The sequence below is a fragment of the Leuciscus leuciscus genome, assembly GCF_965113295.1.
Source record: "Leuciscus leuciscus genome assembly, chromosome: 14".
In the NCBI taxonomy this organism is placed as follows: domain Eukaryota; kingdom Metazoa; phylum Chordata; class Actinopteri; order Cypriniformes; family Leuciscidae; genus Leuciscus; species Leuciscus leuciscus.
In genome coordinates this window covers 38,998,469-39,024,662 of record NC_138738.1, presented here as the reverse complement: position 1 = coordinate 39,024,662, position 26,194 = coordinate 38,998,469, and the positions used below count along the sequence as shown (strand labels likewise).

The 26,194-nt window shown below is 39.1% G+C and overlaps 1 protein-coding gene and 1 long non-coding RNA gene across 2 annotated transcripts; both read right to left on the bottom strand.

Moving 5' to 3' along the window:
* Window positions 1-5: 5 nt before the first annotated feature.
* On the bottom strand, window positions 6-7,289 carry LOC309513998 (uncharacterized protein; the record flags this gene model as incomplete). The annotated part of the gene is made up of 6 exons (XM_082190116.1): window positions 7,267-7,289; window positions 6,377-6,447; window positions 4,251-6,270; window positions 3,984-4,064; window positions 3,782-3,814; window positions 6-100 (listed from the first exon to the last, which is right to left on the bottom strand). Exons 3-6 carry the CDS (start codon window positions 6,238-6,240, stop codon window positions 6-8), a joined length of 2,199 nt encoding a protein of 732 aa, XP_082046242.1. The 5' UTR covers window positions 6,241-6,270; window positions 6,377-6,447; window positions 7,267-7,289.
* An 8,234-nt stretch (window positions 7,290-15,523) lies between these two features.
* LOC309514189 lies at window positions 15,524-16,635 on the bottom strand. Its single transcript, XR_014211621.1, has 3 exons — window positions 16,383-16,635; window positions 15,804-16,311; window positions 15,524-15,589 (listed from the first exon to the last, which is right to left on the bottom strand). It is a non-coding gene; the product is annotated as an uncharacterized lncRNA (long non-coding RNA).
* Between the last annotated feature and the right edge of the window lie 9,559 nt (window positions 16,636-26,194).

Genomic DNA, 26,194 nt, shown 5'->3' with positions numbered 1-26,194 from the left:
ATTCCCTAGTACAGTGTTCTTTCTTTATATGATTGTGTGCTTTTACCAGGTTGTTCATGCTCCTCCCTCCTGCTGTGATATTTGTCCTTCATGCAATGATCTTTAAAAAAATAAAAATAAAATACATATTCAAAACATGGTAACACTTTATGGCAAGTGTGAATCTCATGAATTATCAGGAACTAACACAAGCTCAAAGTCTTTCATTCATGACTTCATGGATGAAAAACACCTTAAGGCTATGTTCACACTTAGCGTCTTTTTTCGAACTACCAGCGTCTGTTCTACATTATAACCCTATGGAGTAAACCGTTTTTTCAAAAAAGTCCTGAGCGCTTTTTTAGACGCCACCGCCGGCGTCTTTTTCTGCAGCTCAGAGCGTCTTTTTAAGTTGAAAAAAGTTCAACTTTTATGAAAAGAACGCCCTACGTCAAGCGCCTTTTTGACAGCTGACCAATGACAAGCGAGTAGTGAGACCTGTCGTTTCCATAACAACAAGAATAACAAGAAAAAATGGAGACGGTGCCGGTAGATAAACTTATCGTCCTTGTTTCGGAGCACAAGGAGCTCCATACAGTTTCCTTTCCTGTATAATGTCGTGCACCCACAAACGTCTTTGTGAACCGACATTCTCCTCCCCGGTAACTTCAAAAGCCATCGCAAGAGCCAACTTTCTCTTTCTCGACATTTTTTGCATCACACAGCACTAGGCTACTGTTGCAGCTGTTGTTATAGCAACAAAAGACGCGCTCGGCTGCTATTTGTAACCGAACGCTGCCAGCGTTTTCTTTTTTGCTAAAAAAACGGCATTGTCAACTTTTTCTTGTCAAAAAAGACACTAAGTGTGAACATAGCCTAAGACATTAAGACAAGTACATCATCATGATTTATGTTTATTATGCATGATCATGATGTTTCCATTGTTCACAAAAAACAAGGTATTTACTTTACATTGTAGATAAACCTATAGTCATGGCACATGATTCAAAATACAAAAAAACATTTTGTGCATGTAAGACTACTTGAATTATTAAAAGGAATATAGAAAAATAATAAATATTACCTCATGCATGCATACAGGCTAGAAGAGTATATCAATTAATGTCAGAACTCATGTTTTTCATTAAAGATGAGGTATCAAGCATGTTCATGTCTTCTTCATAGTAGCCTGTAGGAATATGGACAGAGCGCAACACTGGCCAATCACAGCACAGTGTGCAAAATTTGTTGACATCTCAAACAATTCATCACCACAGGCACTCACAAATCAGGCAACCAACTGGATCTGGTTTACACACGCAACTGCATCACAGACAACATCTTGGTGAGACCTCTCCATGTTTCAGATCATTTCCTCATCACTTTCAGTCTACAACTCTCTGCCCCTGCACCACCAACCCCACCACCAGTCACTTTCAGGCGAAACCTGCGCTCACTTTCTCTCGCCCATCTCTCCTCTGCCGTGTCTTCTTCTCTTCCCTCACCCCCACAATTCTCATCTCTGGATGTGAATACCGCAACGGATACCTTCTGCTCCACTCTAACCTCTTCTCTAGACAATATCTGCCCTCTTTCCTCCAGGCCAGCACGCGCTACTCCCTCTAACCCCTGGCTATCTGAGGTTCTTCGGGAACACCGGACCGAACTCAGGGCAATGGAGAGGAAATGGCGCAAATCAAAAGACACATCTGACCTGAGTATGTATCAATCTCTCCTCTCTTCCTTTTCCGTTGATGTTCATGCTGCAAAATCTTCCTACTTCCACAACAAGATCAACAGCTCCTCCAACACACGATCACTCTTCAAGACATTCAACTCTCTCCTCTGTCCTCCTCCACCACCACCACCCACCTCCTCTTTAACTGCTGACGATTTTGCGAACTTCTTCACCAACAAGACAACAACTATCAGCAGTCAGTTCTCAGCTCCTCACACACAGGAGCACAGACCGACCCCTTCCACAGCCAATCACCCTCTCTCCTCCTTCTCTCCGCTAACCGAGGAAAAAGTATCTACACTTCTCCTCTCCAGTCATCCTACCACCTGCCCTCTTGACCCCATCCCCTCACACCTTCTACAAGCCATATCTCACACACTTCTACCAGCTCTCACACACATCATCAACTCATCCCTCCATACTGGCACTTTTCCTACTGCATTCAAGCAGGCTCTGGTAACTCAACTGCTGAAAAAATCAACACTTAACACATCACTTGTAGAGAACTACAGACCTACCTCTCTACTTTTCCTTTCAAATTACTAAATGTAAATGTAAATGTAAATCCAAATACAGTAGTCTTACATCCAAATACAGACTGTATATGTCACTCATTGTTTACACAGTGCAGAGATTGTGAATACAACGGCTAAACAAAATTCGGTTGCAACAATCAGGATAAGCACAAGTAATTACCATTCTGATTAGCTGTAGTGACCACAATCACTCTGCACTGTATAAACAAATAAGTGACCTATACACAAGATGTATTTTGCATTTTGCATTTTATACAGCATGTATTTGGTTTAGTCTGTGCATGTTTGGGACCCATTGACTGCCATTATATCCCAGATGACACACGCAAGTCTGCAAGATGTCTGTTAAAGATCTCTTGATCTGGAAACATCCGCTGTCTAAAAACTTTCTTTCAGATGTCAGTTTTACATACATTCTAAATTATAAACATCTTAAAGACATCTAACAGACGTCTATGTGACATCTAAAAAGAGACATCCAATAGACGTATTGCAGATGAGCAAATAACCTAAATAATACATCTTGCAGATGTAAATGCAGACGTCAAATAGACATCTTCTAGATGTACGTGCGCTATCAGGGATATGACTGAAAGACTGCAGCGGTTTGAGTTAAAAATCTTTGAGTTCTACTGAAGAAACAAAGTCATCTACATCACTGACTCCTAGGGATTAGCAGTTGAACCTCACATTTTCATTTCTGGGTGAACTATCGCTTTAATAACACACTGTTTATCAGTATTTCCAGAAGACCAAGTTACCACTTTACTTGAGGGTTCACACACGATGAGGTCATAAGAAATTAATGCTTAGTTAATGATGACTACTGTATTTGGATGTCAACAGAATTCACATACTCTGTGCTGTGATTGGCCAGTGTTGGGGGTCTGTCCATTTACATGCAGGCTGCTATGAAGAAGACATACGTGCTTGATAACTCATCATAATTAATGAAAAACATTAGTTCTCACATGAATTACTGTTACTGATATACTGTTCTAACCTGTATGCATGCATGAGGCAATGCAGATTTTTGTATATATTATTATAATAATTCAAGTAATCTTATTTGAGAAAAAAAAATGTTTTAGTACATGTACCAAAAGCATAGCTTTATCCATAATGGATATTAAAAATCTTGTTTTCTGTGAAAAAGAAAACATCAAGATCATGCATAATAACCTATTAATCATGATGATGTACTCATCTTAGTGAATGTCTTAAGGTGTTTTTCATCTATGAGGTCATGAATAAAAGATTTTGAACTCATGCTAGTTCCTGATAATTGAGATATTAATGGATGAAGTAATTCATAATTCTCCATTAATTTATGCATTAATTCATGGTAATTCATGTACCCCTACTGTAAAGTGCTCCCCAAAAACTTGCATCATTTACACAATGTTATAATTTAAGCAATCAAAAGCAACCTAAACTGCATTTTAAACATTTCTAACAGTCATTTTGGTTTCAAAAGTATATATACACATGTGGGTTTGAAGTTAAAAAAGTTTTAGTATTCTCATACCTTTAGATGGGCCTCCTAAGGCAGGATCAGTATCTGTGAATAGAAAAATAAAATACTATAACAAACAGCAGCGGCGCTTGGTCTATATGAATTATGCTTCTGTGACATCTCTGAACTACTGTATAATGTTTTGGTGCATCATATGGTGCACTTCTTACACTGACTTTACTGATTTGATGTTTGTATGTTTATGTGCTTTTACCTGTTTCTGTTTGTGTCTGTGGATGCGCCTCCTCAGCATCACTGTCTTCACTATGTTCCGAATCAGAAAAGTCTAACTTGTCTAAAAAAAAAATTGAGTATCAAGTAAGCTTAACATTGCTAATGTTAGAGTAAAAATAGAAGACATAGTGATAACTCTAATATCTGGTGAACATTACATTAAGATCTACGTTAGGGATTATCTTTAGGATATGAATATACTTAGTTAACTTCAAAATGTCATTTGTAACAACTTTAGTAGCATTACCTTCAATTTCAATTTCTTCTAGGGTTTTGCCGTGGAGATTTGAAAGAGAATCTTTCTCCATAGCGAGGAGTAACTTTGAAATCTTGGCCAGCTGGGTTGTAGCCTCCGGAAGTCGATAATATTCTCTGTGCACACGAATATCGTGGCCCAAGAAGTCCGCAACTTGGTCTAACTCGTGGTTTTTCAGGTTAAGCACCTGCGACAAAGTTGCCACATGTTTGCGCAGTTGGGTCGACCGGAGGAGTTCCGGGTTTTGTGCACCACACTCGTGTGCATAGATCCTCAGACAGTCTTGTCCTCTATAACAACTCAAACAGCTTGGTCGAGCAAACAGGAATTGGTTTTCCTCAGGGACTCCACATTCCCTTCTTCTGCTTATGAGGAGGTTTAAGGCATCAACCATGTCTGGTGACAGCAAAACTGCCACTTTTCGCCCTCTTTTACCCCTAAGTTCCACCCGACTAAAATGTGTACAAAGTTTTTGTTCAAACTTTGTTAGCCCAACAGCAACATCTTTGTGTAGGGGAGCTGTATCCCTCTCTAGAAAACCTTTGAGTTGCATTTTTGCAACCTCTCCTCCACGTCGCCGATTGAACACAATTATTTTTGCAAGAGTTGCTTTGCATAGGTCGCCATAGACTTGTGCTGATGGCATCTGTTTCAAGTTCTCAGAACCTAAATCAACAACCTTTTCAAGATGCTGGTGAAGAAGTTTTACATCCTCTGTGAAAGGGAGGGTAGACGGCTTGTTAAAGCGCCCCTCATTCAAGGTGGTCAAAGCTGTGTGGGAAACGAGTTCAGACCATTTAGCATCATACAGCTTTTTGAATGCTTGGGTTGACTTTATCCCCTCACCATCTTCTGCCATTAGAGCTCGGCAATGTACAATGTCACATATCTTATTCAGTGAGTGGCCCAACTTAAGGGCAAGGCTTGGAGTCTGGAATGAGTGTTTTACATCATCAAACCCAGATACCTTTTTGACAGCCTGGATAACAACATTGAATTTTTCAGGTCTCACAGCATCTTCAAGAGTCTGTACAGAAAATTCCTTTCTCAGAATCAGCAGAAGTCTTCCAACTTCCCGGAGCTTCTGTCGAATATAGTCAAATTTAGTGGGATCTTGCCCATGTTTATTGTAAAATGACTGGGCCAGCTGAAGAATGCAAAAGTCACTCCGCACAGCAGCAGAGATGTCATCGTCTTTCATCACAGTTAGCAGTTTCCAAACACCTTGTGATATTTGTTGGCAGAGGGCTGCATTAGACATTGTTGCCAAAGACAAGACCCTAGTTCTTCCTGGCTCTGCCTGATCTTCCACTGGTTTGGAAAGACAATTTCGAACGTGTCTCCAGAGATCCCTTCGGAGAAACATTGCATGGCAATACATACAGTGCACATAATCTTTTGAATCATATCTTTTCTTTGGCTTACGTCTGAGTTTTAACAATCCAGTCCCATTCGCTAAAACATCTGCATTGTGTTCATAGTTTCCTTTGTTCCGCAGTTTGTTCAGAAGTTTTTGACGCTCTTTGGAATGTTTTGGTAGAGCCAAAGCCCGAGCAACATCGACGTTTGAATTCTCATGGACTTTTAAGTGGCGTGTAAATTTTGACTGCGGTTTTCCACAAATGTAGCAGTAATTCTTCTTGCTTACTGAAGAGGATATATTTGAAGATTGTAAAGATGGATCTTCCCCTGTGCCTGTGATATCCTCAACAGTGCTTTCAGTATTGCCATCGCTGTGAACTTTCGATATTTGTACTTGTATGGCTTTCCTACTAGGCATTTCAAGCTGTGCTGTGCAGACTGGAACTTTTGGGAGTGAACCTATGACACTTTCTTGGCATGGTCTGCCATTTTGAATTTCTGCAGTAGATTTGATGCAGAACACTTCAGTATTTTTAATGTTTAAGAGTTTTTCTGGAGACGCTATGCTTACGTCTGAACCTTCTGAGACAGAATTAGGTACATAGTCCTCATCCGACATGTTCTCACTGGAAAATTCTACTTCGGAATCCTGAAATAGTAAACATATCTTTTGTACATACTCAGAAAGTTTAGTTCTAAGGAAGAAAAATGCTGAAAAATAAAACATATCTGACTATTCAATAAATCATACTTACGGATGTTGAGGGGTCAGGTTTGGGCTTCACATTTTTCTCGTAGCAAGTTTTATGCCAGAAGCGGGAACAAACTAGATTGAGCATATAATAAACAAGGTTGGTTTCATTTGAATAAAAGGTGATTCAAGAAAAGATGCTTTAAAAAGTGATAGATAAAGCAGTGATAGATGATCAGTGTGTTTGAAAGTGTGGCTATAAGATGGAAGAGAACAGACAGGGTTCCCACACCTTAGTTAACTTCAAATTCAAGGACCTTTCAAGGACTTTCCAGGTCCAATACTCTCAAATTCAAGGACTTAATGTGGGGACAGATTTCAAGTGAGAGCAAGGTTATATCTTGTTACCTTATAAGATACATTGTTACAGTTTTGCGCGCGTGAACGTCATGGCAACGTACAACACAAAGTACCTTACGCGGGAAACACTTAGCGTAATGCGTAAATGCGGGTAACTAAGGTAAATCAAGCAAGCTAATATGGCCACGAAGTGTTGACGAAATAACACATTAGCGGACCGGAATAATATGGATTTTTTTCCAGAAAACTTCTTGCACAAAATAAATTCAAGCACTTTCAAGGACCTGTATCTATGTGTGTTTATTTTCAAAAACTTTCCAGGGCCTTGAATTTTTTTTGTCAGATTCACAAACTTTCAAGGATTTCAAGGACCCGTGGGAACCCTGACAGAGAAAGGAGAAGACTAATATAAATATGAATCGATTACACAATTACACAGGCAGACAGACTGAGCAAGACAGAAAGAAAGAATGAAAAGTTAACTTTTTCAAGCTAATTTAAAGATGCATTTAGAACGTCAAGATTACACAGTTTTAGGGTTTCAATGGTAAAGCATTTTTAAAAGTATTAAAATTGTCTGAACAAAATACTTACCCTTACATCTCACACCAGCCCACTTAAAAGCAGAATAAGGACCACTACAGCAATCACATTTATTCAAGCTTGATACTACCGTAGATATTATGACATGTTTACAGTTCTGTTGAAAAAAAAGAAGTTATAATTGATTAGAGGAAATTATACTGTATTACTATAGTTAGGTGTTAAAGGCACAATAGAATGCATTAATACAATATTTAAATTGGTCTCTGATATCTATACAGAAGGTATGTGGCTTAGGTAAGGGCAAAAATGATTTAGAAACAGTTTTATCTTTCCATATTATTCAACAATGCCAAGGTAAATTTCAAGGTTTTTCATTATATGGCACCTTTAAGACATAGGGCTAAGGTTTGAACAAGTTATTTTAATTTCACAAATAACAAAATGTATATCACAAATGTACTGCACTGTAGTATGACAAAAGCAGTAAGTATGGGGACATGGTGCAGTTTGACAAAACACACACTGAACTTCTACCCATCCCCCACAACATGACAAAAGCAGTAAGTATGGGGACATGGTGCAGTTTGACAAAACACACACTGAACTTCTACCCATCCCCCACAACATGACAAAAGCAGTAAGTATGGGGACATGGTGCAGTTTGACAAAACACACACTGAACTTCTACCCATCCCCCACAACATGACAAAAGCAGTAAGTATGGGGACATGGTGCAGTTTGACAAAACACACACTGAACTTCTACCCATCCCCCACAACATGACAAAAGCAGTAAGTATGGGGGACTTACGACAAAAGCAGTAAGTATGGGGGACATACGACACACAAACCATTGTGCAGTTTGACAAAACACACCCTGAACTTCTACCCATCCCCCACAACATGACAAAAGCAGTAAGTATGGGGGACTTACGACAAAAGCAGTAAGTATGGGGGACATACGACACACAAACCATTGTGCAGTTTGACAAAACACACACTGAACTTCTACCCATCCCCCACAACATGACAAAAGCAGTAAGTATGGGGGACTTACGACAAAAGCAGTAAGTATGGGGGACATATGACACACAAACCATTGTGCAGTTTGACAAAACACACACTGAACTTCTACCCATCCCCCACAACATGACAAAAGCAGTAAGTATGGGGGACTTACGACAAAAGCAGTAAGTATGGGGGACATACGACACACAAACCATTGTGCAGTTTGACAAAACACACCCTGAACTTCTACCCATCCCCCACAACATGACAAAAGCAGTAAGTATGGGGACATACGACAAAAGCAGTAAGTATGGGGACATACGACACACAAACCATGGTGCAGTTTGACAAAACACACCCTGAACTTCTACCCATCCCCCACAACATGACAAAAGCAGTAAGTATGGGGACATACGATACACAAACCATGGTGCAGTTTGACAAAACACACACTGAACTTCTACCCATCCCCCACAACATGACAAAAGCAGTAAGTATGGGGGACTTACGATACACAAACCATTGTGCAGTTTGACAAAACACACCCTGAACTTCTACCCATCCCCCACAACATGACAAAAGCAGTAAGTATGGGGGACTTACGACAAAAGCAGTAAGTATGGGGGACATACGACACACAAACCATTGTGCAGTTTGACAAAACACACCCTGAACTTCTACCCATCCCCCACAAAATGACAAAAGCAGTAAGTATGGGGACATACAACATATGATACACATGCTAGCTCAGAATGAACCATCATCCATATACCATTGTAAATTAAACAATTCCTATGACTGATGATACATGGGGCAACTTTATGAGCAACGTTGCGGGGCAACTTGGGTTAATGTTGGCATCAGTGGGCAACCAGAAGAGACACAGGGCCCATGACTGATTTAAAGTCTGAAAAAATTTTTTTTTACCCATTCTCAGTTGGGAAAGTGCCCAAGCAACATTGGTCAAAAAAAGTTGCCTGGCAAGATTGCTCAAAATGTTGTCCTGTGTATCATCAGCCTATCACTATCTTTTTTAATTCTTTAAGTTTGTAATTAAAAATCACTGTTGTTGCCAACTAAAGAACATTTAAGAAATAAATGCTTATTAAATGCTCATTTTTAATGGAAAGTACATTACCTGTTGAGTGTTGTCATGACATGTCAGCTGAGAATCAGACGTTGTTGAGATCTGAAAAGGTTTGAGTACTGAACATTAAATTTGGATAACACGGCAGTACATGGTGATGCTTTGAGTATCCAAAACAACTAATGTGAAAATGACATAAAGTGAATTCTTAGATCAAACAATCAGGGCATGTGAGAATTCATTGCAGCACACAGTCCTAATCGTCTGTAATGCTAAGGTAATGATTCTACATCATCTTACCAAAGTTAATGGAGATTTAACTACCTGTTGAGCATTAGAAACACACACTTACCTCCTTTGACCCGTCTCCTGCTGCACAGCTGACCAAAGCATGCACCTGTTGTTCGGTCTCAGAACAAACCTGTGAAATATGAAAGATTTGTGTAATCAGATTGACAAAAGGTCAACTATACTATGTTATAAAACACTTTTTATGGAAATCTTAAAGAAATCAATAGTTTATAAGGATTTTGCATCATCTTACCAAAGTTAATGGAGATTTAACTACCTGTTGAGCATTAGAAACACACACTTACCTCCTTTGACCCGTCTCCTGCTGCACAGCTGACCAAAGCATGCACCTGTTGTTCAATCTCAGAACAAACCTGTGAAATATGAAAGATTTGTGTAATCAGATTGACAAAAGGTCAACTATACTATGTTATAAAACACTTTTTATGGAAATCTTAAAGACATCAATAGTTTATAAGGATTTTGCATCATCTTACCAAAGTTAATGGAGATTTAACTACCTGTTGAGCATTAGAAACACACACTTACCTCCTTTGACCCATCTCTTGCTGCACAGCTGACCAAAGCATGCACCTGTTGTTCGGTCTCAGAACAAACCTGTGAAATATGAAAGATTTGTGTAATCAGATTGACAAAAGGTCAACTATACTATGTTATAAAACACTTTTTATGGAAATCTTAAAGAAATCAATAGTTTATAAGGATTTTGCATCATCTTACCAAAGTTAATGGAGATTTAACTACCTGTTGAGCATTAGAAACACACACTTACCTCCTTTGACCCGTCTCCTGCTGCACAGCTGACCAAAGCATGCACCTGTTGTTCAATCTCAGAACAAACCTGTGAAATATGAAAGATTTGTGTAATCAGATTGACAAAAGGTCAACTATACTATGTTATAAAACACTTTTTATGGAAATTTTAAAGAAATCAATAGTTTATAAGGATTTTGCATCATCTTACCAAAGTTAATGGAGATTTAACTACCTGTTGAGCATTAGAAACACACACTTACCTCCTTTGACCCATCTCTTGCTGCACAGCTGACCAAAGCATGCACCTGTTGTTCAATCTCAGAACAAACCTGTGAAATATGAAAGATTTGTGTAATCAGATTGACAAAAGGTCAACTATACTATGTTATAAAACACTTTTTATGGAAATCTTAAAGAAATCAATAGTTTATAAGGATTTTGCATCATCTTACCAAAGTTAATGGAGATTTAACTACCTGTTGAGCATTAGAAACACACACTTACCTCCTTTGACCCGTCTCCTGCTGCACAGCTGACCAAAGCATGCACCTGTTGTTCAATCTCAGAACAAACCTGTGAAATATGAAAGATTTGTGTAATCAGATTGACAAAAGGTCAACTATACTATGTTATAAATTACTTTTTATGGAAATTTTAAAGAAATCAATAGTTTATAAGGATTTTGCATCATCTTACCAAAGTTAATGGAGATTTAACTACCTGTTGAGCATTAGAAACACACACTTACCTCCTTTGACCCGTCTCCTGCTGCACAGCTGACCAAAGCATGCACCTGTTGTTCGGTCTCAGAACAAACCTGTGAAATATGAAAGATTTGTGTAATCAGATTGACAAAAGGTCAACTATACTATGTTATAAATTACTTTTTATGGAAATTTTAAAGAAATCAATAGTTTATAAGGATTTTGCATCATCTTACCAAAGTTAATGGAGATTTAACTACCTGTTGAGCATTAGAAACACACACTTACCTCCTTTGACCCATCTCTTGCTGCACAGCTGACCAAAGCATGCACCTGTTGTTCAATCTCAGAACAAACCTGTGAAATATGAAAGATTTGTGTAATCAGATTGACAAAAGGTCAACTATACTATGTTATAAATTACTTTTTATGAAAATTTTAAAGAAATCAATAGTTTATAAGGATTTTGCATCATCCTACCAAAGTTAATGGAGATTTAACTACCTGTTGAGCATTAGAAACACACACTTACCTCCTTTGACCCATCTCTTGCTGCACAGCTGACCAAAGCATGCACCTGTTGTTCAATCTCAGAACAAACCTGTGAAATATGAAAGATTTGTGTAATCAGATTGACAAAAGGTCAACTATACTATGTTATAAATTACTTTTTATGAAAATTTTAAAGAAATCAATAGTTTATAAGGATTTTGCATCATCCTACCAAAGTTAATGGAGATTTAACTACCTGTTGAGCATTAGAAACACACACTTACCTCCTTTGACCCGTCTCCTGCTGCACAGCTGACCAAAGCATGCACCTGTTGTTCAATCTCAGAACAAACCTGTGAAATATGAAAGATTTGTGTAATCAGATTGACAAAAGGTCAACTATACTATGTTATAAAACACTTTTTATGGAAATTTTAAAGACATCAATAGTTTATAAGGATTTTGCATCATCTTACCAAAGTTAATGGAGATTTAACTACCTGTTGAGCATTAGAAACACACACTTACCTCCTTTGACCCATCTCTTGCTGCACAGCTGACCAAAGCATGCACCTGTTGTTCAATCTCAGAACAAACCTGTGAAATATGAAAGATTTGTGTAATCAGATTGACAAAAGGTCAACTATACTATGTTATAAATTACTTTTTATGAAAATTTTAAAGAAATCAATAGTTTATAAGGATTTTGCATCATCCTACCAAAGTTAATGGAGATTTAACTACCTGTTGAGCATTAGAAACACACACTTACCTCCTTTGACCCGTCTCCTGCTGCACAGCTGACCAAAGCATGCACCTGTTGTTCAATCTCAGAACAAACCTGTGAAATATGAAAGATTTGTGTAATCAGATTGACAAAAGGTCAACTATACTATGTTATAAAACACTTTTTATGGAAATTTTAAAGACATCAATAGTTTATAAGGATTTTGCATCATCTTACCAAAGTTAATGGAGATTTAACTACCTGTTGAGCATTAGAAACACACACTTACCTCCTTTGACCCATCTCCTGCTGCACAGCTGACCAAAGCATGCACCTGTTGTTCAATCTCAGAACAAACCTGTGAAATATGAAAGATTTGTGTAATCAGATTGACAAAAGGTCAACTATACTATGTTATAAAACACTTTTTATGGAAATTTTAAAGACATCATAAGTTTATAAGGATTTTGCATCATCTTACCAAAGTTAATGGAGATTTAACTACCTGTTGAGCATTAGAAACACACACTTACCTCCTTTGACCCATCTCCTGCTGCACAGCTGACCAAAGCATGCACCTGTTGTTCAATCTCAGAACAAACCTGTGAAATATGAAAGATTTGTGTAATCAGATTGACAAAAGGTCAACTATACTATGTTATAAAACACTTTTTATGGAAATTTTAAAGACATCAATAGTTTATAAGGATTTTGCATCATCTTACCAAAGTTAATGGAGATTTAACTACCTGTTGAGCATTAGAAACACACACTTACCTCCTTTGACCCATCTCCTGCTGCACAGCTGACCAAAGCATGCACCTGTTGTTCAATCTCAGAACAAACCTGTGAAATATGAAAGATTTGTGTAATCAGATTGACAAAAGGTCAACTATACTATGTTATAAAACACTTTTTATGGAAATTTTAAAGACATCAATAGTTTATAAGGATTTTGCATCATCTTACCAAAGTTAATGGAGATTTAACTACCTGTTGAGCATTAGAAACACACACTTACCTCCTTTGACCCATCTCCTGCTGCACAGCTGACCAAAGCATGCACCTGTTGTTCAATCTCAGAACAAACCTGTGAAATATGAAAGATTTGTGTAATCAGATTGACAAAAGGTCAACTATACTATGTTATAAAACACTTTTTATGGAAATTTTAAAGACATCAATAGTTTATAAGGATTTTGCATCATCTTACCAAAGTTAATGGAGATTTAACTACCTGTTGAGCATTAGAAACACACACTTACCTCCTTTGACCCATCTCTTGCTGCACAGCTGACCAAAGCATGCACCTGTTGTTCAATCTCAGAACAAACCTGTGAAATATGAAAGATTTGTGTAATCAGATTGACAAAAGGTCAACTATACTATGTTATAAATTACTTTTTATGAAAATTTTAAAGAAATCAATAGTTTATAAGGATTTTGCATCATCCTACCAAAGTTAATGGAGATTTAACTACCTGTTGAGCATTAGAAACACACACTTACCTCCTTTGACCCGTCTCCTGCTGCACAGCTGACCAAAGCATGCACCTGTTGTTCAATCTCAGAACAAACCTGTGAAATATGAAAGATTTGTGTAATCAGATTGACAAAAGGTCAACTATACTATGTTATAAAACACTTTTTATGGAAATTTTAAAGACATCAATAGTTTATAAGGATTTTGCATCATCTTACCAAAGTTAATGGAGATTTAACTACCTGTTGAGCATTAGAAACACACACTTACCTCCTTTGACCCATCTCCTGCTGCACAGCTGACCAAAGCATGCACCTGTTGTTCAATCTCAGAACAAACCTGTGAAATATGAAAGATTTGTGTAATCAGATTGACAAAAGGTCAACTATACTATGTTATAAAACACTTTTTATGGAAATTTTAAAGACATCATAAGTTTATAAGGATTTTGCATCATCTTACCAAAGTTAATGGAGATTTAACTACCTGTTGAGCATTAGAAACACACACTTACCTCCTTTGACCCATCTCCTGCTGCACAGCTGACCAAAGCATGCACCTGTTGTTCAATCTCAGAACAAACCTGTGAAATATGAAAGATTTGTGTAATCAGATTGACAAAAGGTCAACTATACTATGTTATAAAACACTTTTTATGGAAATTTTAAAGACATCAATAGTTTATAAAGATTTTGCATCATCTTACCAAAGTTAATGGAGATTTAACTACCTGTTGAGCATTAGAAACACACACTTACCTCCTTTGACCCATCTCCTGCTGCACAGCTGACCAAAGCATGCACCTGTTGTTCAATCTCAGAACAAACCTGTGAAATATGAAAGATTTGTGTAATCAGATTGACAAAAGGTCAACTATACTATGTTATAAAACACTTTTTATGGAAATTTTAAAGACATCAATAGTTTATAAGGATTTTGCATCATCTTACCAAAGTTAATGGAGATTTAACTACCTGTTGAGCATTAGAAACACACACTTACCTCCTTTGACCCATCTCCTGCTGCACAGCTGACCAAAGCATGCACCTGTTGTTCAATCTCAGAACAAACCTGTGAAATATGAAAGATTTGTGTAATCAGATTGACAAAAGGTCAACTATACTATGTTATAAAACACTTTTTATGGAAATTTTAAAGACATCAATAGTTTATAAGGATTTTGCATCATCTTACCAAAGTTAATGGAGATTTAACTACCTGTTGAGCATTAGAAACACACACTTACCTCCTTTGACCCATCTCCTGCTGCACAGCTGACCAAAGCATGCACCTGTTGTTCAATCTCAGAACAAACCTGTGAAATATGAAAGATTTGTGTAATCAGATTGACAAAAGGTCAACTATACTATGTTATAAAACACTTTTTATGGAAATTTTAAAGACATCAATAGTTTATAAGGATTTTGCATCATCTTACCAAAGTTAATGGAGATTTAACTACCTGTTGAGCATTAGAAACACACACTTACCTCCTTTGACCCATCTCCTGCTGCACAGCTGACCAAAGCATGCACCTGTTGTTCAATCTCAGAACAAACCTGTGAAATATGAAAGATTTGTGTAATCAGATTGACAAAAGGTCAACTATACTATGTTATAAAACACTTTTTATGGAAATTTTAAAGACATCAATAGTTTATAAGGATTTTGCATCATCTTACCAAAGTTAATGGAGATTTAACTACCTGTTGAGCATTAGAAACACACACTTACCTCCTTTGACCCGTCTCCTGCTGCACAGCTGACCAAAGCATGCACCTGTTGTTCGGTCTCAGAACAAACCTGTGAAATATGAAAGATTTGTGTAATCAGATTGACAAAAGGTCAACTATACTACGTTATAAAACACTTTTTATGGAAATTTTAAAGAAATCAATTCGTACAACCTCAGAACAAACCTGTGTGGGTTCAAAATCAAATACTAACACTTCTCCACATGTAACTGTAAACTGTGTCTTTTAATTAAAGTAAAAGGATTATTTCAATCTGTTAATACCTTTCTTCTCCATGGCCAGTCAGAATCTCCATAGTTATACGTTATCTCTTCCCCAGGACTTATGTCCTTTACTGCAAATAAGCACAGATGGGGCTTTCCGTCCACTCTGATTGTTTTCATTTTGCTGTTGGGGTTCACATGATCATCATTGACGATTCTCCCTAAAGAAGCATCTTCTCTGGCAGCATCAACCCTGAAACAGCAAGAACATAGTGCTATCTCCACGGTGTAATATTGACTGAATCATACAATAGGAAAGTTTCACAGAATAATAATAATAATAATAATAAAAAGTTAATTCTAGTTTACCACTGCTGCATCAGGAAATGCAAAGTTTATACATACCACAACTGTTTTCCATCACAACGAAATTCAAATAAAAAAACTTCAAGTGCAGCATGGTATACTCTGTGCCTTCTTTCATATTCTTTTTTAGATATGATTTCCCCTCGATATTCAATGAGGAAATCTCCCTTCTGAAAGTGGCGACAGCTGAACACTCCTCGACCTAACCAAGAGCAGATCAGTCAGGGTAGAAGTTAAAACAATACTTAAAACATAGACAATTGTGTTACTCACCTTTAAATGAATTTATGTATTTTATTTCAAATCCATCCTTATCTTTGAGAATCGATGAAAAATATGCAGCTTCATCCTTTGGTTTTAGTTTGGCCCTCCGGGACCTTGTTCCTGCCATTTCCTGCAAAAGCCAGATGATGTATTTGGTCACTTGATGAAATTATAATAATTATATGTTTTTTTTAGACATCACTGACCTAATCAACAATGAGTTTATACTTTTATTTGCTGTAGAGGGCTTAAATATAAACAATAGGGATCATTATGTACTACTTGCAGGTCAGTAAACAGCACCAGTGAAACAGGAAAGCATCTTAGACATTACAAATGTGTTTAGTATTTTTAACAATCTGAAACATGCTGCTTTTCTCCTTCTCAACTACACTGTGACTGTCACTAAAGAGAAACATTATGATTATGGCTATCAGACTTTTACAGGTCCTTCTCAAAAAATTAGCATATTGTGATAAAGTTCATTATTTTCCATAATGTAATGATAAAAATTAAACTTTCATATATTTTAGATTCATTGCACACCAACTGAAATATTTCAGGTCTTTTATTGTTTTAATACTGATGATTTTGGCATACAGCTCATGAAAACCAAAATTCCTATCTCAAAAAATTTGCATTTCATGAAAAGGTTCTCTAAACGAGCTATTAACCTAATCATCTGAATCAACTAATTAACTCTAAACACCTGCAAAAGACAGACACAGAAAGAAATTTCTGAACGAATAGGCTGTTCCCAGAGTGCTGTATCAAGGCACCTCAGTGGGAAGTCTGTGGGAAGGAAAAAGTGTGGCAAAAAACGCTGCACAACGAGAAGAGGTGACCGGACCCTGAGGAAGATTGTGGAGAAGGACCGATTCCAAACCTTGGGGGACCTGCGGAAGCAGTGAACTGAGTCTGGAGTAGAAACATCCAGAGCCACCGTGCACAGGCGTGTGCAGGAACTGGGCTACAGGTGCCGCATTCCCCAGGTCAAGCCACTTTTGAACCAGAAACAGCGGCAGAAGCGCCTGACCTGGGCTACAGAGAAGCAGCACTGGACTGTTGCTCAAATTTTGCATGTCATTCGGAAATCAAGGTGCCAGAGTCTGGAGGAAGACTGGGGAGAAGGAAATGCCAAAATGCCTGAAGTCCAGTGTCAAGTACCCACAGTCAGTGATGGTCTGGGGTGCTATGTCAGCTGCTGGTGTTGGTCCACTGTGTTTTATCAAGGGCAGGGTCAATGCAGCTAGCTATCAGGAGATTTTGGAGCACTTCATGCTTCCATCTGCTGAAAAGCTTTATGGAGATGAAGATTTCATTTTTCAGCACGACCTGGCACCTGCTCACAGTGCCAAAACCACTGGTAAATGGTTTACTGACCATGGTATTACTGTGCTCAATTGGCCTGCCAACTCTCCTGACCTGAACCCCATAGAGAATCTGTGGGATATTGTGAAGAGAAAGTTGAGAGACGCAAGACCCAACACTCTGGATGAGCTTAAGGCCGCTATCGAAGCATCCTGGGCCTCCATAACACCTCAGCAGTGCCACAGCCTGATTGCCTCCATGCCACGCCGCATTGAAGCAGTCATTTCTGCAAAAGGATTCCCGACCAAGTATTGAGTGCATAACTGAGCATAATTATTTGAAGGTTGACTTTTTTTATTTTATTAAAAACACTTTTCTTTTATTGGTCGGATGAAATATGCTAATTTTTTGAGATAGGAATTTTGGGTTTTCATGAGCTGTATGCCAAAATCATCAGTATTAAAACAATAAAAGACCTGAAATATTTCAGTTGGTGTGCAATAAATCTAAAATATATGAAAGTGTAATTTTTATCATTACATTATGGAAAATAATGAACTTTATCACAATATGCTAGTTTTTTGAGAATGACCTGTATATGAAACCTCTACAGACACCTACAGCAAGGTTAAAACTAACAGCAGGTCTGATAAAACAACACCGATTACCCTTACTGTACTATTACAGGAATAACCTTCACAAAGAACTGTAAACAATAGAGCTCCGGACGCCACGTGACCTATTCTGTTAAACACCGCCATTTTGGCAGTAAAGAGGCCGTACGAGACGAGCGTGAACGGATGACGGCAGCATGAGTTTTAAGGCAACAGAGTTCACTGCGCACTTTAATTAAAAAGATATAGGGTAAACGTACCTATTAAGCTCAAGTACCCATTAAGCACACTACCATCTTGGAGCTCAGATTATAAAAAGAAACAGCAATGTATTATCCTATTTGATGTATTAACCAATTGATGTGTTTGTTACTACATACCTCCTGAAATTTTAAACCAATCAGACCATTGCACACTGAGATATGTGTATCCATGTGTTCACACTGTCTGGTGGTCATTTTGAAAGCTGTCTGAAAACTTTCACCAGAAGAGGAGCCCCTCAAATGTGCATTTTTTATATGTTTAAGCCTTTATTTTGGCTAAGTACATCTACTTATTGCAAAATTAAGAGATTAATGTTTAGACTTTTGCATATTATAACCTGGAACCTGGATGTGGGAAATAATTACAGTTAGATCTAAAAGATAGTTTTAGAAACATAGCCCAGATGCTACGAACATAGCCAGCTTACTAGCTGTATAAGATTGTGTGCTACACTAATATATTACTTCACAGGCATTAATGGCTTGTACTTTTAAATCCATAATATTATCATTTTACATTTTATTGATAGTCTGTGGTTTTAAACTGTTGTAATTTTTAAAGAATTCATATTAATGTTAGGTGATCTTAAAGGGTGCACTACTGACAATCACACAGCTTCAGTGTGACATCAATTAGAAAAAGCATTTCATAGATATTGTCAATAATAGTTGTTCATATTAAAATTTGTATAAACTTAATACATTACCTAGAATATTAATTTAGCTAAATATTTTCCTTTAAATTTCATTTAATATTTATTAATTAAAAATAGTTTTTGCTCCAATTAAGCACAGTGTGCTCCCTTTAAGCTCATCCACATTGAACGTCTATGTAAATACTTCATAATCAGACTTTAAATATTAACTGATGGCTGTCACTATGTTAATCTTCAAAAAAATTATTAATAAACTTATTTTCACAGTCTTAAGATGACAAAAGCTAGACGAAATGTTGCAATGAGTTTGAATGACACGTCACTATGAATAGGATAGGCTACCTGATCAAACTGAATGCCTTGTTGCTTGATTTTAGTCTTGTGATTGACTCTGTACCTTCAAATAATACTTTTTTCAATTATTCCTTAAAAAAGTTGTTTAAAATAAACAAGAATTTTTAATAAAACTTGTTGTGAGCTTATTGGGAACAGGGGTGTGCTTAAAGGGTACAAAACGTACCCATTAAGCACAGCCAGACTTTTTATATTTAATCATGTACATCTTAATTGAAATACTTTTGTCATTTAAAATAAAATGAAATATTATAGTGTGAGAGATTAATATTTTATTTTAAAATAACTTCTTGTACTAAAACCAATATCTTGTGCACTAAAAATATCTCAATGTAGATTTTGGTGAGCTTAATAGGTACGTTTACCCTAGACCTGTAGGCCTACATAGCAAAACTTAATAGATTAAACATAACAGATCCCTATAATGCCCCCGGGGTGCTTTTCATGTGTATTAATAAAGGAACTTATAGCTTTCCTGAACTGCAGTATCCTGATATAACGTTATATAACTAACGTTACTTCATTAACTTTTCCTCGGCCTATTCCGGAGACTCTTTAAAGGCCTACAAAAGCCTGTTTTTTTTTTATGTTTATGGACAGTGTGTGAAAATGCGAGTTTATGTCCAATCATAAACCGGTGGGATAATGTATCTGATATATATATATATATAAACTGATATTAGTTTACACATTATCCCACCGGTCACAATTGTGACTGAACATAAAAAAAAAAAAAATTCACACACTTTCCATAAGCATTTAAAATGCTTTTAAATGCTTTCCTCCACCTGTTCTGGAATCCAGGCGCACAGCAGCTGTCCACCATGTTGAAATGGTAATTGTTTTGAATTATTATTCGACCCGACCGCTATCGATAACGCAAAAGCCGCTCTGGTGCTCTCCTGGTTGACTGCCAAAATGGCGGAGTTTAGATTGCATGGCGTCAGCCCCCGGAGCTCTATTAAAAGGATCTGATCAGACACACAAATAGTTTACAACTAAACAGCTGTGTGCCCTGAAAAACCTCAAGTTCACCATTCCCATATGAAAAATACTGTAGTAGACTTCTGTACTATAGTAAACTAGAGTAATAATCCTAGATACAATAGGTTTTTTTAAACTTACCATAGTAAAAATTAAAGAATACTATGGTTTATCAATTCACTAATATTACAGGATACTGAAGTGCATTAACAAAGTGTAGTAATCACTATTATACTAACATACTGCAGTAAACTCCAATTTACTACATCAAACACTACAATATTTGTCCATTAGGCCTTTCATAGATTAACTCCATTATCACAACACTGAACTGCCCAGATAGCAAAATAAATATGATCTCAATCTGGCATCATGAGTTATTTAACCATTAGCCATTAACTTTTAAACCCAAAACATACATAATACAGGCGGTTTAGTTATTGCTTGTTTATTTGTCAGACTAACGTTAGTAAGTCAATAGTTAATTCCTTATATATCCTTATATTCCTTATATTTTGTGAGGAAACGCTAGATAAAAGCTTACAAACGTGACCAAAGCTAGTCTGTTTTATAACGTTAACTAATATAATATACTGTTTTATTGTTTATTGAGTTTTATCATCAATCTTACCTTAAGTGTCTTCAGGGTGACTTGCTGATTATCTCAGCCGGAAGAGACTCGGTCGGAGGTGGGGGAGGGTAGGAAAATGATTCCAATGATATTGCTTCTCTGTGTTTTTATTTTTATAGTTGTGGTGTGGACTTTGTTATTCCTTTATATTTAGATCTATTTTACAAACATATCTTTATCGTTATTGTCCTTTGTGTGAATGGCTAAAACACAGTGGTTAGACAAAACCCGAATTTACAAGGACTTCTCACCTTTCAGCCAATCAAAACCCGCGATTCCATTCACAAGTGTGAATATTAATGAGGAGGTGCAGTACCAAGACCCACCTGCAGGAGCGCAGTTCCGATACACACTCTTAACACAAAGTCCGATGATTGTGAACTATAAGGACTTTTGGAGAAAATTTGAATTTGAGCTCCTCCCACATGTAGAAGCACTTCTACGTTGTCTGAATTATGAGGACACTGACACTGTCCTCATAATCCAAAATGTCCTCGTAGTGTGGCGTGTATTCATATAAAATGTCCTCGTAAATCACAAAAACCCACACACACACACACACACACACACACACAGGTATGAAAAAGAACAGTGTGAACAATCTGGTAAACACCACTGATGAGATGAAAAGTCACACAGGGTTGGAGTGACAGAAGGATGAGTAAATGATGAGAGAATATTCAAATACCACATATAATCTTTGGATTAGCTCTGATCTCACAGGATTCACTGAAGAATATGAGAGATTGTGTGTGGATGAACAAGAACATCAAGAACGTTTTTTATTTTTTACTTCTAAAACATAATTTTCAATAATAACCTCGTTTTTTTGGCTATTGCTCACACACAGTGTTAGATCTGAACAATGAGACTCGTTCTGGACCTGCACATATTATGTGGACAACAACACAAATCTATTAGTCTGTGCTTTTTTTCTACAGGGTTTTGTGTGTCCTGTGACCGGCCTCCTGTATCAGACATCTCTGCTTCACACGGGTCCGTGTTTGAGACAGGCTTTGATCAGACTCCTATAATTTACACTCTTTCATTTCTGAGCATCAGATAAATGTTAAAACATGACAGAGATCTGCTTTCCCACACCAGATCTGTCTCTCTCTCTCGGTCTTTCTTCATCACTCATCTGTCTATCAGTCGAATTTCCACACAGTAAAGCAGGAAGGCATTGAACTGTTATAACTCTTTATCTTTATTAATCACTGAGAAACACAAGGACTCTTTTATCCACACTGATATCCAGTGTCCTTGATGTTATCCATGTCATTTTCCGGACTAACTGGCAAAACCAGAATTCATTCAATGTTCATTTTGTTTAATGTCTGGCCAGAATCATCTGTCTTCTGTTGAGTTAGGCCGTGGCTTGATGATCTCAACATGAAATCAAAATGAACACTATTTACTCGCTTAATACATATTCTTGGTTTTATTATGCATGATTTATAAATGATGTCTGTTGTTAAAGTGTTTTAAAATCGAAATGTTTCATCACAAGCTGCTCTGCCTCGGTAACTTCCAATTGTAACTTATTTTTCAACCATTATTCATTCAAATGTTAAGACCTGTCCTACATTTTTGTTCTCATTAAATATCCTGTTTCATTAAGTGCTGTTATTGAACTAAAATTTCCGCTGAGTGAAAAAAATCCGAAATAAAATAAAACTTGAATAGAAACTTGAAACTTAGACAGTAGAATAGACTTAGAAAACAGAAACTTCAACTTTAATGAGTTTAAGTTGAAGTAGCCTTCTAGAATTCAAACTTAATAGAAATATTTAAACAAACTAATAAATTACTAAAATGTATTAATAAAATAAAAAATATAAAAAATGCTGCTTCAAGAAATTAATAAATAATAGTATATAAGAAAGACTGACAAAGAACGACAGACAGACAGACAGATAGATAGACAGACAGACAGACAAACAGATAGACAGATAGATAGACAGACAGACAGATAGACAGATAGACAGACAGACAGATATAGACAAACAGACAGATAGACAGACAGACAGATATAGACAAACAGACAGACAGACAGACAGATATAGACAGACAGACAGATAGACAGACATACAGACAGATAGACAGACAGATAGACAGACAGACAGACAGATATAGATAGACAGACAGACAGACAGACAGATATACAGATAGACAGATATAGACAGATAAATAGACAGACAGACAGACAGACAGACAGATCGTCTCGGTTACGTATGTAACCCTCGTTCCCTGAGTAGGGAACGGAGACGTTACGTCGGATGACGACGAATGGGGTTTCGCTTAGAAATCCTATCATCTTCGAGTATTAAAACACGAGCCAATGGCAAAGAAATGCCATGGGTCTGCGGAATTTGCATAGCGTAACTCCGCCCCACCCTGGGGGTATATAAGGAAGTACGCTGCAACATGCAGATATGTCTTCGCTGAGGAGCCGAGACTGAACTCAGGCGTTCCAGCGGTACAGCGGAAGTGGCAGGGAGACGTAACGTCTCCGTTCCCTACTCAGGGAACGAGGGTTACATACGTAACCGAGACGTTCCCTTTCGTTGTCACTCCGAGTTACGTCGGATGACGACGAATGGGGTTCCCGTATAATCACGCCACCTCTCGACTGTCTTCCAGTGCCCTGCGTAAGTCTGAGCTCCCTGTCGTGAGACTAGCACGGACGAAGGAGTCCTACTTAACACAGGAATACCAAGGTACACTGGGAAGCATATCCAGTGGAAATATGCAATCATGCCCAACCCGAAGGGGGGGACTTGGAATACACATATGACCCCGAAGGGCTGCATACGGAGTAACACTGGGGTGTCCAGCCGCAGGTGGAATATTTCAACCCCAGGGGTGGCAAGGCGGCTTGCCAAGGGAAAGACACATGCTCAAAGAGGCTTACAGTGGAATACACATGTGGGGGTCGCCCGAAGGGAACCACGCACATGGTGGCACCTAGCCAAGCGCGAAAGCTGCCCGTGGCATAACTCTGGCGTTGACGTCATCAGTGCTGGAGGAGACTCAGGGCTTATGAGGCTCACCTGAGGAAATATCGCACGTATCCCGTCCGTGGAGAGGAATGGCGAGCAAGCGAAGACACCTGAGCAGAATCTAGTACCGGCTAGTTGAAGCGAGTACATGAGAAGAAACTGGCTCTACTCGGAGATTGTAAAATCTCGCAAATGTGTTAGGTGTCGCCCAGCCTGCAGCTCTGCAGATGTCTGTTAGCGAGGCGCCATGCGCTAGAGCCCAAGAGGATGCCACACTCCGAGTGGAGTGGGCCGTCACCCCAAGGGGGCACGGTCGACCTTGCTGCTGGTAAGCCAAAGCAATGGCGTCCACTATCCAGTGAGACAACCTTTGTTTGGAGAGAGCCTTTCCCTTCAGCTTCCCACCATGACAGACAAAGAGCTGGTCTGAGGTCCTGAAACACTGCGTTCTGTCTACGTAAGCACGAAGGGCGCGTACTGGACAGAGCAGTGCCAAGGCTGGGTCTGCCTCCTCCAAGGGCAGCGCTTGCAGGTTCACTACCTGATCTCGAAAGGGTGTGGTAGGAACCTTGGGCACATATCCAAGCCGGGGTCTCAGGATCACGTGAGAGTTAGCCGGCCCGAATTCCAGGCACGCTTCATCAACCGAAAATGCCTGCAGGTCCCCTACCCTCTTGATGGAGGCCAATGCAACCAGGAGCGCTGTCTTCATTGACAGGAACTTAAGCTCCACTGATTGCAAAGGCTCAAATGGAGCCCTCTGCAGGGCAGTCAGAACCACTGCGAGGTCCCAAGAGGGTACGAGGGGAGGGCGAGGAGGATTTAGTCTCCTCGCTCCCCTCAGGAACCTGATGATCAGGTCATGCTTCCCCAGAGACTTACCTTCAACTGCATCGTGATGTGCGGCAATGGCGGCAACATACACTTTCAGGGTGGAGGGAGACAGCCTTCGCTCCAACCCTTCTTGCAGGAAGGAAAGCACGACACTGATCGGGCATTTCGTGGGTTCTTGCTGTTTAGAAGAACACCAGTTGACGAAGAGGTTCCACTTCAACGCATAGACATGTCTCGTGGACGATGCTCTAGCGGAAGTGATGGTAGCCACCACCGCTGGTGGTAGGGTACTCAAACCTGCCTCGTCCCGTCCAGAAGCCACACGTGGAGGTTCCAAAGACCGGGACGAGGGTGCCAAAGGGTGCCCCGTCCCTGAGAAAGGAGGTCCTTCCTCAGAGGAATTGGCCAGGGAGGTGCTGTCGCAAGGAGTATGAGTTCTGAGAACCAGGTGTGGCTGGGCCAGTATGGGGCAACCAATATAACCTGCTCCTTGTCCTCCCTGATCTTGCGCAGGGTCCGCGCAAGAAGGCTCACTGGGGGAAACGCATACTTGCGTAGGCCCCTCGGCCAGCTGTGCGCCAGTGCATCCGTGCCGAGCGTGCCCTCGGTCAGGGAATAAAACAGGTCGCAATGGGACGAGTCGTGGGAGGCAAACAGGTCTACCTGTGCGTCGCCGAACTGATCCCAAATCAGCTGAACCGACCGGGGATGGAGACGCCATTCTCCAGCGAGAGGCTGAACTCGAGACAGCTCGTCGGCCGCCTGGTTCAGGTGTCCCGGGATATAAATGGCTCGAAGCGACCTCAGATGCTTCTGACTCCATATAAGGAGGTGGCGGGCGAGTTGCGACATACGGCGGGAGCGTAGACCACCTTGATGGTTGATGTACGCTACTGTTGCGGTATTGTCTGATCGGACTAGTACGTGCTGACCCCTGAGCAACGCATGGAAACGGTGCAGGGCGAGACGTACAGCCAGCAACTCGAGGCAATTGACATGCCAAAGGCGCTGGGGTCCTGTCCAGGAGCCCGCGGCAGCATGACCATTGCACATGGCGCCCCAGCCCGTGGTGGAGGCATCTGTTGTGACAACAACATGCCGAGAAACTCGTTCTAAGGGCACTCCGGCCCGTAGAAAGCTGAGGTTCGACCACGGGGTGAAGGTCTGACGGC